At 58.9% G+C, this 15,563-nt stretch overlaps 2 protein-coding genes across 3 annotated transcripts; one reads left to right on the top strand and one right to left on the bottom strand.

Moving 5' to 3' along the window:
- Positions 1-4,349: 4,349 nt before the first annotated feature.
- On the bottom strand, positions 4,350-4,878 carry TRNP1 (TMF1 regulated nuclear protein 1). Its single transcript, XM_065744749.1, has one exon. It carries the CDS (start codon positions 4,863-4,865, stop codon positions 4,350-4,352), a length of 516 nt encoding a protein of 171 aa, XP_065600821.1. The 5' UTR covers positions 4,866-4,878.
- A 5,222-nt stretch (positions 4,879-10,100) lies between these two features.
- Positions 10,101-13,874, top strand: KDF1 (keratinocyte differentiation factor 1). 2 transcript variants are annotated; one of them, XM_065744568.1, is made up of 4 exons: positions 10,101-10,454; positions 10,596-11,294; positions 12,104-12,178; positions 12,860-13,874. In XM_065744568.1, exons 1-4 carry the CDS (start codon positions 10,199-10,201, stop codon positions 12,940-12,942), a joined length of 1,113 nt encoding a protein of 370 aa, XP_065600640.1. In that variant the 5' UTR covers positions 10,101-10,198; the 3' UTR covers positions 12,943-13,874. The 2 variants fall into 2 exon arrangements, with proteins under 2 accessions (XP_065600640.1, XP_065600639.1); XM_065744567.1 differs by having other exon boundaries at positions 10,101-11,294.
- Positions 13,875-15,563: the final 1,689 nt, after the last annotated feature.

Raw genomic sequence — 15,563 nt, 5'->3', positions numbered from 1 at the left:
TGCTCCCTCCTGCTCCTCTCCATAAGAGGAGCGGCGGCTGTGAGCGCTGAGCACAGCTTGGCTTCCCCCGTGGATTCCTTTCCTGCCCGTCACTGACAGATATAGACCCCGCGTCAGCCTGGCCTGGGTGCCCGGGGTCCCGTGGGGTGCGGGGGGTCCTCCTTCTTCTGGGTCGTCCCTCATCGCATGGAGGCAGCAGGGGATGAGCTCGGTGGTGTCAAACGGGATGAGAAGAAGGGCTGTGGCTGCGGTGCTGCCCCTCTCTCGTGCATGCTGACGCTGCGGCGATGCCGCTGGGTCCTCCCCAGGGTGGCTGCATGCTGCTGGGGCAGCTCGGGTCCTGCAGAGCTGCTTCAGACATCACATCGAGCAAAAGCTGGGGCTTTTCTCCTCAAACCCCAGAGCAGTGGTCGTAAGCCGGGCGTTACAATGCTGACATTTTACCTGCAACCATGTGCCAAACCCCGGAGCGCTCCCTCATTCCCTCCTCCTCTGTGGGGCAAACCCCAGAACCCTTTGTGCTGTGGGGCTGACACCCTCTCAGGTCACAGCAGTGGGGCAGGCAGCACCCAGGGGAGCCATGACCACGGCCAGTGAGAGTCAGTGCTTTGGGCAATTCATCTCTTTAAAACCCTTAATGAAGCACGATCGGGTTACAGGTCTCCGTCAGGTCGGATTGCTGTGCGGGCAGCCCTCCTCCATAGGGCCCAGCAGCTGTGGGGTTTAACATATACATATATAGGCTGCGTGGGGCCCCATTCCCACCTCCACCAGGGAGCGAGGCACAGCCCCCTGCTGCACCTTGCCCTTTGAGGCCACACGCTGCACACGCGCTCGGGTTATTTTGGGGTCCCTTCCCACGAAGTCTGGGTGTTGGGATGCTTGGCATCACCCTCCCTCTGCCAGCACCATTGGGGTTGCATCCGATGGGGACAAGAGACAGTGGCAGGACCCTGCTCAGCACCCGTGGGATATCTGAGCACCAGCAAGTCACAGCGTGGGTGCATCGGAGAGCTGATCCCACAGGTCCCGTGCCACCGGGGGCAAAGCAACTCTGAGCATGGGAGGAAGGCGGCTGGACGAGGGGCAAAGCAAACCCATCACTAGGGTTTAACTGGAACAGTGGGGAAGAAAGAAGGGGAACACGACGGTCTCGGCGTGGGGGCCACTTGCAGCAGGAATGGGTTCCTGAGACCTGGAAACCTGCAAGGAGACAGCACAGCGGGAAGGGGGGAGAAGGGGACGGGATGGGGACGGGACACGGGTGTCCTGAATGCCTCAGACAGCAGCAGCTTTGCCCGGGGGACGAGGTGGCTGCAGACTCCGTGGTAACGTCACTGACCTCGAGTCCAGGGCTCTCAGGCCCTCAGCTGTGGGAGGGGGGCAGCAATGATGGGCCACTGCCCCATTCTGAAAATAGGATTTACTGACATTTCTCAGTTCATCCCAAAAGAGGCTGAAGCACGAGTGTGCACAGGGGAGGGGTGGGAGATGGAACCTTTCATGAGCTGAAAAAGAGCCAAAGACGCTGCGACGTGACACCCCCAACCCCACTGCCGGGAGTGGATGCTGGAAAAAAGAGGCTGAGAACCCAGGGTGGTGTTCCCACCCCCCACCCAACTCCCCCCAAATCCTGTGGGCTGGGCTCAGCTGCTCGGAGGGACCAATCAGAGATGGTGGGAGCAGTTCCCACCTGCTCGGGCTAATTGGGGCTAATTGGCTTTTAAGAGAGTCCAACGATGAAGGACGGGCGATGCGGGTGTCCCGGGAGGAAAGGGGCACCAATACACGTGGGGACCCCGAGGGGACATCGTGTGGGGAAACCGTGACACCAACCCACGTCTCACCCCCACATCTCAACACCCCTCCTTTCAGCCCCCCATGTCTCAGCCCCTACCCCCATCAGCCCCACACCCCCACGTGTCACGCCCCTCCCCCAACCCCGCAGCCCCACATCCCCCCCCCAGCAGCCCCACTCCGGGCTCCGTCGGGCTGCAGTGCCCTCTGCTGTCGCCGCTCCGCAGCGGTACGGGCGGCCCCACGCGTGTCTCCTCCCACGGAGCTGCCTTTGCTCGACCCAAAGGGATTCAGAGGGGAAAGCAGAGCTGAGCTCGGGTACGAGCGTCCCGCGGCGCGGTGCTTTCCCTGCGAAATTGTTTTCTGTGACAAAACATTCCCAACAAAAAACAGGCTCCTAAGGTGTGCCCCCCCACACCCCCCCTTAACGCATCTCCCCTAAATCTCGGCCAGGGGGCTCGTGAGGCTGCGTCCCCTTCAGCTCAGAGGACCCCTCCAGGAGGGTTATCCTGGCCTGGAGCACCCACCCCACGTCACCAAGGTTGGGAAAAGACCTCCAAGAGGGTCCAGTCCAACTGCTGTGAGTGCTCAGTGGTTGGGGGTGACAATGTGGGACCCCCAGGGGTCCCCACCAACAACACCGGGACCCCATCCAGAAGAAGAGGGGCAAAGGGGAACGAGTTTATTGTTCCACCTAAAGAAACTGTGGGACCGTGGTGTGGGGGACTGTGGTTATACCAACACCAGAGTGTGGGGAGGAACGGCTGCACTGAAGGGCTCTGAATGATTTGATTCTTACTGGGTTAATGGAGTGGATTATTATTATTATTATTATTATTATTATTTTCTTTCTTTTTTTTTTTCTCCTAAAGTCTCCCCCTGCTATTCCTGCTCTAATCAGGTCAAAAGCTGATTTGGAAATAATCACCAGAGAGTGGGGGTGGGAGAACAAAAAAAAAAAACCCAACAACCCAAGAGAATTAAGCCCAAGCTGTGCATTTCATACTCTTAATTGAAAGCCTGGCAGAGATAACACGTCCCTTCCCCGGGCTGAGCCCCATAAGCTGCTCCATCAGCAGCCCCCATCCCGCTGCGGGGTGTGCGGGATTAGGGCAGGGAGCATCCGGGGGATGCAAACCGGGCAGAGCACGCAGGATCCCATCCGAGAGCAGCGCTCGGGTGCGAGCTGCAGCCGGGGCTCACTCAGCAATCCCTGCTCCAATCCCAACAAAACGCAGCTCGGAACGGACGCAAGATATCAAAGTTTACTTCTGCATCGCCCCACGGAGCGGGGACGGACCCGCCGTGTCACGGGACGGCAAACGCGGAACATTCATGAGTCAGCGAGATCCCACCCACCCTCCCCCCACCGACCCCGGGGGGGTTTTGTTCTTTAAATTAAAAAATAATCATCATCAGAATAGCAGCATCAAAGCAGAGCGGCGGCGTCCCAGCAGGATGCATGCGGGCTCCGAGGAGAGCGCTGCGGGAGGATGCGCGGTGTGCGGCGGTGGGGATGGGCAGCGCTGCCGTGCCCCGACCCTCCACCACCCCAAAGCCGGCTCGGGGATGGCAGTCCCGTAGAAGCCTTCTGTTCAGTCTGAGCTCACCTCCAGAGCCCGCAAGGGTGACATTGGGGCGCCTGAAGGACGCTCGCTCAACGCGTGCCCGCGCTCTGAGCATCATCCGTCCGCCTGACGGCAATCAGAGCGGTCCTGCCGAGCCCAGCGGGGTCCTGATAGCATCAGTCCGCGGCGAGGACGGCTCCTCTTCGCTCCCTGCCCTCCCAGGATGCACAGTCCGAAGCCCGACCCGCCACGTGGGGCTGCTGGGTGTGGGGTGGCCCCCAGCCCCCTCAGATTTGCTTGGGGCCACGCTCAGGCTGAATGCCGGCACTCGAGCCCCGAGGTGAGGCTCAGGGGGGGAAGGGGCCCAGCCCCACCGCGGCTGCTGTTTCCGGGGAGTGCCGGCAGCAGGTTCCCCTTTATTGCCCCCAGACCCTGTGATCCTCCAGGGATCTTCGGCCCTGCGGGGTCTCCAAACCCCACAGACGTTCCCAGACCTGCTGGGTCCCCCCACCACGCACCCAAGGACTTAGACCCTGCCGTGTCCTTCAAGCGTCCCAAACCCCACAGAGTCCCCCAGGGACCCCTTCACCCCCATTCTTCAAGGCACCCCAAAGTTCCAGACCCCGCTAGGTCCCCTGGAGCACCCCAATCCCACCGAGCCCCTTAAGGAACTCCAACCATCCCAGTCCCCTCCCCAATTAAAAGCTACTCTTGAGGACTCCAGACCCCGCTGGGTTCCCCCCTGCTCCATAGGCTCCCCCTGACCCCGCAGGGTCCCCCCCTCCCACCAGAGCAAGCCTTGCAAGGCCCCCAAACCCACGGTACCCCCCCTCCAACTCACAGCACCCCAACCCACCAGCCGCCTTCAGTCCCCAGACCCCTCTGGGTCCCCCTGTTCTCAGCACCCCCAAACCCACACCATTCCCACGGAGCCTCCCGAACCCTCAGCACCTCCCCCCTCCACCCCCCGGCTCCCCCCTCTTCCTAAGCCGGGCTGCGGGGTGCGGCGGGCAGCCTCCTGCTGGGGGTGGGCACGGAGGACCGCCGCGCTCTCCCCGCCGCCCAGGGCACGCAGCTGCGGAGCGCCCGCGCCGCCGCCAGCAGAGCACCGGGCCGGGGTCGGGGGCGGCGGCGGAGCCCCTTCTGCAGACGCTGCCCCTGTGCCGCCAGCGCCAGCTGCGCCTGTGCCACGCCGCTGCCCAGCCGGCTCAGGGCCTCGGCTCGGGCTGCCAGGCGCAGCTCCGCGTGCCGCAGCGCGCAGTGCACCTGCACCACGCGGCCCTCCAGCTCCGCCGCCGCCCTCCGCCGGCACTCCGCGGCCAAAAGGCGCCGCCGCGCCGCCGCCAGCTCCAGCGAGCTGCCGCCTCCTCCTCCTCCTCCTCCTCCTCCTCCTCCTGGTGCTGCTGGTGGTGCTCCTCCGCCCGCCGCCGTGCCGCTGTCGGAGCGCTCCGGGCGCTGCTCGCCTGCCGGGGCCGGGGCTGCCGCGTCCGCTGTCGCCATGGGGAGGGGACGGGAGCGGGGAGCGCTGCGGTGCGGGTATAGAGGAGGGGCGGGGCGGTACCGAGCGGATCGGCCCCGGGGGCGGCACCGGCACCGGCAGCGGGGGGGGGGGTGAGGTGCCGGCAGAGCGGTGCGGAGGGGACGCGGCTGGTGGGGGATGGGGGGGATGCTGGGGGGGGGGCTGAGGGTACTGGGGGGTTGGATGGGATGCTGGGGGGGGGCTGAGGGTACTGGGGGGGTTGGATGGGATGCTGGGGGGGGTGAGGGTACTAGGAGGAGTTGGATGGGATACTGGGGGGGGTTGGATGGGATGCTCTGGGGGGTGAGGGTACTGGGAGGGGTTGGGCAGGATACTGGGGGGGGTTGGATGGGATGCTGGGGGGGGTGAGGGTACTAGGAGGGGTTGGATGGGATACTGGGGGGGTTGGATGGGATGCTGAGGGGGGGTGAGGGTACTAGGAGGGGTTGGATGGGATACTGGGGGGGTTGGATGGGATGCTGCGGGTATTGAGGGTACTGGGAGGGGTTGGGCAGGATACTGGGGGGGTTGGATGGGATGCTGAAGGGGTTGAGGGTGCTGGGAAGGGTTGGATGGGATGCTGGGGGGGTTGAGGTTACTGGGAGGGGTTGGACGGGATACTGGGAGGGGTTGGATGGGATGCTGGGGCTATTGAGGGTAATGGGAGGGGTTGGATGGGATGCTGGGGGGGTTGAGGTTACTGGGAGGGGTTGGACGGGATACTGGGGGGGTTGGATGGGATGCTGGGGGTATTGAGGGTACTGGGAGGGGGGTTGAGGGTACTAGGAGGGGTTGGATGGGATGCTGGGAGGGGTTGGATGGGATACTGGGGGGTTACTGGGATGGGCTGGATAGGATAGTGGGTGTAGTGGGAGGGGACTGAGTGGGATATTGGGGGGTCCTGAGGAGATGGATGGGATATTGGGTAGTACTGGTAGGGGTTGGATGGGATACTAGGAGTAATGGGAGGGGCTGGATAGGATACTGGAAGGGGGTGAGTGGGATACTGTTTGTGTAGTGGGAAGGGATGGATGGGTTACTGAGGGTACAGGGAGGTGATGGCTGGGATACTAGAGGGGTTCTGGGTGGGATACTAGAGGGGTTCTGGGAAGGAAAGGATGGGATATTGGGGGGTACTGGGAAGGAAAGATTGTGATACTGAGGGGTACTGGGAGGGGATGGACAGGATACTGAGAAGGGCTGTGGGATACTGGGGGCTACTGTGTGGGAAAGAATGGGATACAGGGGGGATACTGGGAAGGGCTGGCTGGGATACTGGGATTTTACTGTGAAAGACTGACTCCAAATAATTGCCTGGCTGTTTGTTTCCCTTTCTCTATCCGGAGGCTGGCATAGGCTGGGAAAAGTGGGACAGAGTGGTGTTTGCTGAGCAAATGGGGCAAAAGGACCTCGTGGAGGGTGTGGGTCCCCAGCACAGGGCTGGGGGCTGAGGTAGACCATGGAGGGACTTGTGTGGCACGGGGTGGGGAGGGGAGTGAGGTGGATGGGGATGGACAGGAGCCTCAGGGATGAGGGCTGTGGAGGACAGGGCTCTTGGGGATGGTGATCCATTGGGACAGCGATGCTTTGAGGCAAGGAGCTTGGGAATGGGAATTACAGGGACAGGGATCTTGGGGATAGCAATCCTCAGGTGCGAGGGCTGTTTGAGATAGTCTTGGGGACAGGAACCTCAGAGCTGGGGATCTCTGAGTGCTTTGGGCCAGGACCCCTCAGGGACAACAGTATGCTGGGACAGGGATGCTTTGAGGTGAGGGACCTTGGGATGAGGAACATGGGAATGGGATTTCAGAGATGGGGGGGGACAGTAATCCTCAGCAACAGGGGATGAGGGCTGCTGGAGGCTGACAGGGACCTTCAGGGACAAGGATCCTTGGGGATGGGGGATGAGGGTTGCTGGAGACACAGGGCCTTAGGGACAGGAATCTTCTGTGGATAGGGGACAAGGGCTGCTTGAGACAGAGACCCTCAGGGACAGGGACCTCTGGTGATAAGGATTCTGTGGGACAAAGAATGCTTGAGTCAAAGACCTCTGGGGACAGGGGATAAGAGCTGTCTGAAATACAGACCCTTGGAGATAGGGACCTTCAGGGACAAGGATCCTCAGGGAGAGGGGAGAAGTGCTGTTTGAGATACAGACCCTCAGGGGCAGGGACCTCCGGGGACAGGGATCCTTGGGGACAGAAAGGCTGCTCGAGACAGAGACCCTTGGAGACAAGGATCCTTGGGGACAGGAGATGAGGGCTGTTTGAGATACAGACCCTCGGGGGCAGGGATGTAAAGGGACAAGGATCCTCGGGGAGGGGGGGATGAGTTCTGTTTGAGATACAGACTTTTGGGGTCAGGGACCTTCAGAGACAAGGATCCTGGGGGACAGAAGGTGACGAGGGCTGCTTGAGACAGAGACCCCTGGGAACAGGCGATGAATGCTGTTTGTGATAGAGACCCTTTGGGACAGGCACCCTCAGGTATAAGGATTCCTTGGGAGAGGGAACAAGTGCTGTTTGAGGTACAGACCCATGAGACAGGGACCTACAGGGACAAGGATCCCTGGGGCCAGGAGATGGGGGCTGTTCGAGGTACAGACCCTCGCGGACGGGGCCCACGAGAGCAAGGATCCTCAGGGACAGCAGCGACCGAGACCTTGGCGGACAGGGAGCCGGGGGAGCGGTGCCGAGCGCTGCGCGGTGCGTCCCCGCGATGGGCGCAGCGTTCCCCGCGGGGCGGGGCCGTTCCCCGCGCGGCGCTCCCGTGTCCCTCGCGGCGCTCCGTCGGGCGGGTCACGTGGGCGCACCTGGCCCAGGTGGGGCGGGGCCGGCGCCGCTCCCAACTCGCAGGTAACGCCGGGACCCCGCGCTGCCCCCGCGCCCGCGGCGGCACCGGGAAAGGAGGAGGAGGAGGAGGAGGAAGAACAGCGGGCGCCGGGTCCTGTCCTCCCCTGCCCTCCCCGTTTTGCGTCCGCCCCGGGGTCCGTCTTCTCTCTCCCCGCTCCCGAGCCGGGCCCGACCCCCGCCCAGGCCCCGCTGCCGCAGCCGGCCCTCCTCCTCCTCCGGTTCGGCCCCGCGTGGGGTGGGTGGGGGGATCCTCTCGGGGTGGGGTGCGCTGGGAGCCCCAACCCCGACCGTCGGCCTCCCGGGGCCGTGCTGCGGGCCGCGCTCCGTCAGCAGCGCCGTGCTGCAGCCCGAGGGTGGGGGGCTCGGGTGGGGGGAGGGGCCGTGGGCTTACTCACCCGTGGGCTGTGGGTGCCGCTGCTGCCGTCCGGCTGAGCAAAGTTTGCACGTCGGTGTTGGGCTCTGCTGTTGGGTCCTGCTGCTAACGGGATGCTCTGACCCCCCCCCATGCACACACACTCGTGTTCTCAAGGCAGAGCACTGTGGGCTAGGGGTTTTTTCAGGACACAACCTCATTTTGTTCATTGAATCCTTTGAAGGAAGCCACGTCCTCTGAACAATGAAGATCTTAGACCCCGGCTAACTCTGAAGAAGCACGGGCTGCTCTCCCGAGGCAGATGGTCGGGTCCTCTGCGGGGATCTCCTCCATTCAGATCAGGCTCGTGGGAGAGGAGAGGAAGAGCCACTGTCTGCCCCGTGAGTATCAGCTGTGCTGTGGATTTGAGCCGTGTGGGGCTGCATTCAGCTGCTCTCTCAGTCCCTGTGCCAAAGGAAACTGCTGTACCGATGGGCTGTGCCCTCAGCCCGGTGGTGCAGTGTCACAGAGGGGCCCAACGCAGTGGGCTGGGGGTGTCAGCTCTGCAGGGCTGAGGTTGTCCTCTTCCCAACGCCAGAGGTGCTTTGAAACGACAGAGGGTTATGGGTGGTTACGTAAAGGATGGCTGTGGGTCGCGGGCAGTGCAGTGCGTGTGTGGGATCTTAGGGGGAGAGCTGGGTGTCAAGGGGAGCGTCCTGGTGATCAGATCTGCTCAGATGGGTTTTGTTTGTTGTTAAATTCTGACCCGAGTTCCGAAAACGGTGACACTGAGAGCAGAGTAGGACTGCTGTTGTGAAGTGAAAGCGATGGGACAACGTGCTGGTGCTCCGTCTGCAAAGCTCTGCCTGTTTGGCACTGGAACTGGGGCTTAGATTGAGCACATTGTCCAGGAATGTGCGAAGGAACTCCTGAGACATGTGCTGCATGTGAGTTTTTCTAAGCTAACAGAGCCAAAAGGTTCCTGGAAAGCAGCAGTGTGATACAGCTGCCTGGGGAGTGCTTTCCCTGCACTTCTTTCCAAGGGCAGCATTAATGTTTCGTTTTGTTTCCCATTTTCTTTTCTTTTTTTTTAATTGAAAAGAGGCAGTGATCTAATGAGGACAGGTTGAGGTGCCCTATAGGAAGTATACAGCAGGGATGGTCCAAAAACACTTAAGCGATGGCTGAGCTCTCACTGTTTATTAATTGACCTAATTAGTATTTAGAAGGATCTCTTGGGGGTGCTGGCTGAGAAGCTCAGAAACCAAGGACAGCTTGGGGGCCCAGCACGGCCTGGAATAAAAGCAGCAGCTGTGGAAGTAGAGAGCAGTGTCGACCCGACATCCCTCGCTGTGGCACGTGGTGGCCATGAGAACAGCTTCCCCTAGGGTTCCTGCAGCACAGCTCTGTGGGAGCTCTGCTCCCGTGAGGTGTGATTTGAGATGAGATCTTAAATCCAGATGGGAGAGGTTGGCTTTCTTAGCAAAGTCTGGGACGTAGCACGGCCGTGACTGGCAGAACTCATCGGTGTTAGTAACGCTGGCATTGCCAAATCCTCCGAACGTGAACGGCAGCAAATGATCTGGAGCGTGAATTGGCAGTTGCATAATCGATTCCTTGTCATCTCCTCCTGGGCACGGTGTGTTTTGAAACGGGTGAGTGCTGTCAGGTAACCCCAAAGGATGCGAGGCCAAGGGGAAGCTGTTGAAAAGAGGATGCAGTCCCTTGGGAACCTCCCGGCTGCCTCTGCCTGTGGCTGCACCGTGCCTTTATCGCTTGGAGGCAGCCCGACCTCTTCAGCAGCGTGAGGAAAACCTCTTCTGAAGGCCACGGGGGTTTTGGTGCCTTAAAAGGGGCCCTTCTATGAGGCCTCATTTCTGGTTTGAGCATTGAGTGAGAGCAGGCGGTGTGGACGGGTAGTGGGGGGGCTCTGGGCTGCACAGTGAGTGTGCACAGCGGGAATCCTAACGCCAGATGGTTCTGAGATGCTGCACTTGTGATGGAGCCTCCCTGAGCCTGAGTGTTAGGTCCTATCAACGGCTTGCTAAGGTGGGAAATGTTTGCCTTGACTTGAAACCCCCTTGTTCCTCAGGTGCCTGAGCGGTGAGCCATGCTGGGCCGAAAATCAGGATCCCCCCACCACCTGCACAGCCACCGCCAGAAAAACCAGTCCTGCCAGGAGGCTGCAGCCCCGAGGAGCCGACCACCCAAGGAAGCTGAGGTCGGTCTGGAGGTGTTGGGTGGCTTGAAGCCCGAAATCAAACAGAGCCACAGCAGGGCCCAGCAGATGCGGGACAGGAAAGGTCGCAAAGCTGACCTCAAAGACTCGAATGGCAGAGAGGCAGAAACCATCACTTTCATCTCTGGTACGGCAGAGGCTCCCGCAAACCAGAGCTTCTGCTGCTCCTCTCTGTCTCATGCCTGGAAAACATACAAAGCTGTTTTCTGTTGCATAGTGACCTGTGGGGGCTGCTTTCAGGACTGCAGCGTCTGTATCCCCTATCCAGGGCCTGCTGAGACCTCCACCGACGATGGAAAGAATGGAGATTACAACGGGCGACTGCCCAACAGCCCTGCCAACATCTCCCCCACCGAGAAGAATGGGAACCCGATCAAAAAGTCCCACATGGGCAGCAGTTTCAGTTACCCAGATGTTAAACTGAAGGGCATTCCTGTCTATCAGAACAGGAGCCTGGGCCACCATGTGGAGTCAGATTCGTGCTTCAAAGAGCTGCTGCCAGAAAAGCCCTTCAGGAACAGCATAGAAAAGCCACCTCTCCCTAGCAGCCACCGGAGTTCAGAGGAGTATTATTCCTTCCATGAGTCTGACCTGGATATCAGCGAGCTGAACGGCTCCATGTCCAGCAGGGAGATCGATGTCCTCATCTTCAAGAAGCTGACCGAGCTCTTCAGCGTCCACCAGATCGATGAGCTGGCCAAGTGCACGTCAGACACTGTCTTCCTGGAGAAGACCAACAAGATCTCGGACCTCATCAACAGCATAACTCAGGACTACAACCTGGATGAGCAGGATGCTGAATGCAGGCTGGTCCGAGGCATCATACGTATCAGCACTCGGAAGAGCAGGGTCCGGCCCCACATTTCTGTCCCAGCCAGCCAGAGCCACGAGGAGAAGTCCAGCAGAGGCAATGCACCAGACAGTGGGAATGAAACGATGCTGGAGTCCACAGTCATCAGCCAGGATGGTACGTGCAGGTTCCTTGGTGTTGCTAGCAGAGCTGTGAGATGTGGTGCTGGAGTAGGTGTGTCAGTGGGGGTCTTTGATGTATTACCAGAGACTTCTGCTTGTCACCAGTCATTGCTTTCTTGATAGGGATGTTTGCACTGAGAAATGGAAGGACTCATTCTGCTGCTTCCTCTGCACCTCTATGCTAGGCAGAGAGACCGTGAGTCAAACTTAACTGGTATGACCAGACAAGCTGGCTTGTGCCAGGGGATGTCCAGTTACCAAGCTGGCTCCCTTCCCCATGTTCTAGCAACATGCTTGGCAATACCACCTTTAGACCACCAAGACAGAGTGCCTCATTGGAGCTGAGACCCTACAGGGTGGGGTGAGGAGAAGCCAGCAAATAGCTCTACGAAGAGGAGGGAAGGGATTTTGCCACAGCACAGGTGTGTGCACGCTTCTTTCAAGGACACTGTCCCTGTCTGGAGCAGCCTGAATCGAGTGACCTCTGAACAGGCAGGAAGAGCATTGCAGAAAGACCTGGAAAAGCTGAGTGTGGGGTCAGGAGGCATCCAGAAGTGACAGGGGAAACTGGGTGGCTGTCATGCTTCCCAGCTCAGCTGGGTTGCTGTTGCTTCCTGGTATTTATAGCTCAGATTACTAGGACAATGGTGGAAGCAATGTGAAGAACAAGACGCTGCCTCTCCTGCTACCTGAGGGTGGTGCCTTCTGGAGGAGAGCCTCACACGTTCCCTGACAGGTGTCTTTGCTCTTGAGTCATAGCTGCTCATCCTTTCCCATCTCAGACCTTCTTGGTTTTTGTTCCAGACTTGGCTGTGCAGATATCAGAGGAGACACCAGCAGATGTGCTAGCCAGGAATATGAGGAGGCATAGCAGTGCAGGTAACGTGCCTGGCTAGAGGTATCACCTGGGGGGGAACTGCGGGGAGGGGGGGGCAGCAGGACTGAGCAGAGCACCCTGAGCCTCTCGTGTTATGTGTGCCTTCAGTTTTCCCCCTTTGCTGAGGTGATGTCTGCCTCCTAGGGTACTGTGAGGTGTTTCCTTCTCCGGAGCTTCAGGAGTGAAGGGGGCTCAGAAGGCTGCGAGCTGCCCAGGTTGGTGGGTCCTTCTGAAAGAGAAGGAAACACACGTTGTACAGCTCTGCCTGTGCTCAGCATTTGCCCTGAGAGCTTCTGGTCTCCAGGGATCCTGACAAAGTTTAGGGCTCTACCTGGGATGTGACCAGCTAAGGCTGCAGCTGGATTGCATGGGAACGAAGGGAAATGTGCAAAGAGAAGCAGAGGAACAGAGAACAGCTGCCTGTCCCCTGAGCTCTGATCCTCACAGCATGCATGCTCCACTCCAAAGAGCCGCCCAGGGCTAAAAGACAAGTTTTCTCCTGCATAATAACAGATCTCTCCTAGAAGATGGCCACAATGCAGGCAGGGTTGTTCCCTGCCCGTGGGCTTTGTGTGGCTTTCTCCTCCCTCATGATACACAAAGCCTTTTGTGGCAGCTGCCTGCCTAACTGCCAGGCAGTTCACCATGTCTAATGCCACCGTCTCTTCTTTTTCCCCTCCAAGGCTCTCCAGCAAGCAGAGATTCCTCTTTCCAAGACACAGAGACTGACTCATCTGGAGCACCTCTGCTTCAGGTGTATTGTTAAGAAAAAGGACCCACGCAGCAGGCAGGCACTGCAAGGCTTTGCTGCAGATCTCTCCTCTTTCCACACGGAGCATATTATGTCACTTCTCTCCCTGCAGCCTGCCCACATCCTCTGCTGAAGCCAAAGTTCTCCCACTGAGTTTCACTGGGAGTTTATATATGTTTTCCTTTGGACAATATAGAACATTAAGGAAGTGAACTGTGGAGCTTATGCACTTGGGAGGTGGAATGTGTGCCCAGGGAGGAGATGGACAAGGAAGTACTCGATGATTTTATTTCCAATCTCATTTAGCTTCAGCGGTCTCTCTCAGTGCCTCAGCTCTTTCCCTGCTTTGAGAATTTGCTGTACATGTCTTGCTTGCTTGCATCGCGTACATTAACCTGGGGAGGGGATAATCAGATGGTGTCTGTGTTAGTGGCAGTGCTGGGTTGAAGGCCAGGCACCCGCTCGCTGAGGACCCGGATCTCTGTGGAAGGAGCCTGGGTTGGCAGTCCCAGAAATACAAGTCCTCCGTGCATGGTGCTGCAGATGTGCCTCCTTCCTGCTGCCCTTAGTGTCATTTCCTGTTGCCTCCTAAGGAGAAGGTTCAGCTAATGGGGTTCGTTTCGACTTTGGCCCCTCTCCCAACACAGTGCCATCTGCAGGGAGGTGAGGAACCCGAGCTGCTGCCATCCTCACATCCCACTGCTGCCAGCGTGACGTGGGCTGCACACACTGACCTGTGGCTTGCATGCCAGCCTGCTCTCCTCACTCACCCGCCAAGCCCTCTGCATTTCCCCATCGTGCTTGTTGTCAGGCTGCTGGGGCAGTCCTGGAACGTGGCTTATGGCAGGTGCATGAGACAACCCCTTCGTTTTAGCTGAGAGGAGTTGGACTGTTTGACTTCCACGTGGCTGCCTAAAGCCTTCCTCAGCATCTCCGGAGGGCCTGCGAGGAGCTGCTTGATGCTACGGGTGCTCAGCACCTTCTCTTTCCCTTTGCTCTTCTTTTGCAGCCACTTCCAGCTGTGGCATTGCTACCCCAAGGGCACGGAGCCAGGTGACCTTGAGGGCTGCAGCAGGAGGAAGCTGTATCTCGCCGGTGTTGCCACTCAGTTGTTTATCAGAAAGTAAACACGTGAGGCCATGGGACTTGTTTATACGTTCAGGTGCCCTTGGACGTGACTGGAAAATGGATTTCCCATCAAAGGATTCAACACACCCAGTGGTAGCTGGGGAGGGGTCCCCTGCTTCGGTGCAGACAGTGTTTGTGTGCCTTAATTGAACTGAGATGTGCCTTAATTGAACTGAGATGTGCCTTAATTGAACTGAAACGTGCCTTGAGTTCGTGATTACTCTCCCAAAGGTTGGGTTGGGGGGAGAGGATTAAGTTCTTGAGGTAAGCAGTCAAGCTTATTGAATTGGCCAAAGCCCTTTGACATGAACAGTTCAAGTCCCTGTCAGAGCCTGTTTTAACTGCTCACATTTCCCAGCGTGAGTTCATGAATCATGGACATCACTGAGACCACACCTTGAGATTATTGGCAGTGAAGGGGTCTGAGACATTGGTTTGGTGTCCCCTCCCAGTGCTGTCATCAGTGCTGTTTGTGAAAAACCCTCTCTCTGCAAAGAAGAGAAGTGAAGCAAGGACAGCGTGGAGCTCGGGTGACCTCCACAGTGCCATACGGACCCTCTCCTGAGTGGATTTGTCCACACCTACTGGGCCAAGTTTCCTTCCCCGTGTGCACCAGGGCAGCAGTGTGGCTCACGCTGACCCACAGTGGAGATGAGGGGCGAGGATGAACCTGCCAAGAGCTGCCAGTGCTCCTACAGGTGCAGAAGCACTTCTTTATGTTCAGTCTGCGTATTGTGAGTGAATGCATGTGGACTGAGCTGGCAAAACACGCCTGAAAATCCAAATCAAGGAGAGGAACGCTGTCCGTCCACTGTGGTGCACCTGTGGTGTCTCATGGGATTCTTCCCCTTCCTCACCCTTAACATCTGATTCAGTCTTGGTTTTTTTTTTTTGTTTTTTGTTTTTTAATATAAAGCAGGAGATTTGCTCTTTACCTGTGCTGTCTTTTGTGCTCCTGCTTGCATTGCTTCTGGGGGAGCCTGGGCCGGGAGGGGAGGCTGCTCTGCCTTCCCTGTGCATGGGGAGGTTGTTCTGAGCACTGGGTTGTAGGGCAGGGGGAAGGGGGTGCAGGTTGAGGACCCTCTGGGAAGCACAGGCTTTCCCCAGGGGGCAATGCTGGAGCTGAGCTCTGGGCGAACTGAGCACGGGGGCAGTTTCCAACCTGTTCTGTGTGGTGTCAGTGCCTCTTGCTGCCACAAGCACCGGCTCTGTCGCGTTACATGAGGACTGTGGTTCAGCCTGAGCACCCTTCATCAGCAGGCAGCAGTCGTGCAGGAGGTGGAGCAGCTTTAAGCCCGTGAATGGGTACATGCTGCCTTCTCTCAGCTGGAAATGGTGTGCCAGAGCGGAGCTGCTGTGCCTGCAGCACTCAGAGCAGCCTGCTGCTGCCCCAGGGCAGCGCAGCCAAGGTCGCCCGCAGCACTGTGCTGTGTCACTGCTGTCCCCACCTGCTCCTGAGCTGCCCTGCTAGTTCCTGCTGCAAGCCTGGGCCGTGTTCCTCTGCCCTC

Source organism: Cyrtonyx montezumae, unplaced genomic scaffold (genome assembly GCF_038088225.1).
Source record: "Cyrtonyx montezumae isolate F1298 unplaced genomic scaffold, pur_monq_1.0 scaffold_31, whole genome shotgun sequence".
In the NCBI taxonomy this organism is placed as follows: Eukaryota; Metazoa; Chordata; class Aves; order Galliformes; family Odontophoridae; genus Cyrtonyx; species Cyrtonyx montezumae.
Note: the sequence above shows the minus strand (reverse complement) of the source record. Positions and strands in the feature narration are given on the sequence as shown.

Bases quoted from the DNA above. Each gene is read 5' to 3' on its own strand.
- KDF1 (XM_065744567.1), top strand. From the start codon at position 10,199: ATGCTGGGCCGAAAATCAGGATCCCCCCACCACCTGCACAGCCACCGC. The intron at 11,295-12,103 runs GTACGTGCAGGT...TTTTTGTTCCAG, and splicing joins CACAGTCATCAGCCAGGATG to ACTTGGCTGTGCAGATATCA. The intron at 12,179-12,859 runs GTAACGTGCCTG...TTCCCCTCCAAG, and splicing joins GAGGAGGCATAGCAGTGCAG to GCTCTCCAGCAAGCAGAGAT.
- TRNP1 (XM_065744749.1), bottom strand. From the start codon at position 4,865: ATGGCGACAGCGGACGCGGCAGCCCCGGCCCCGGCAGGCGAGCAGCGC.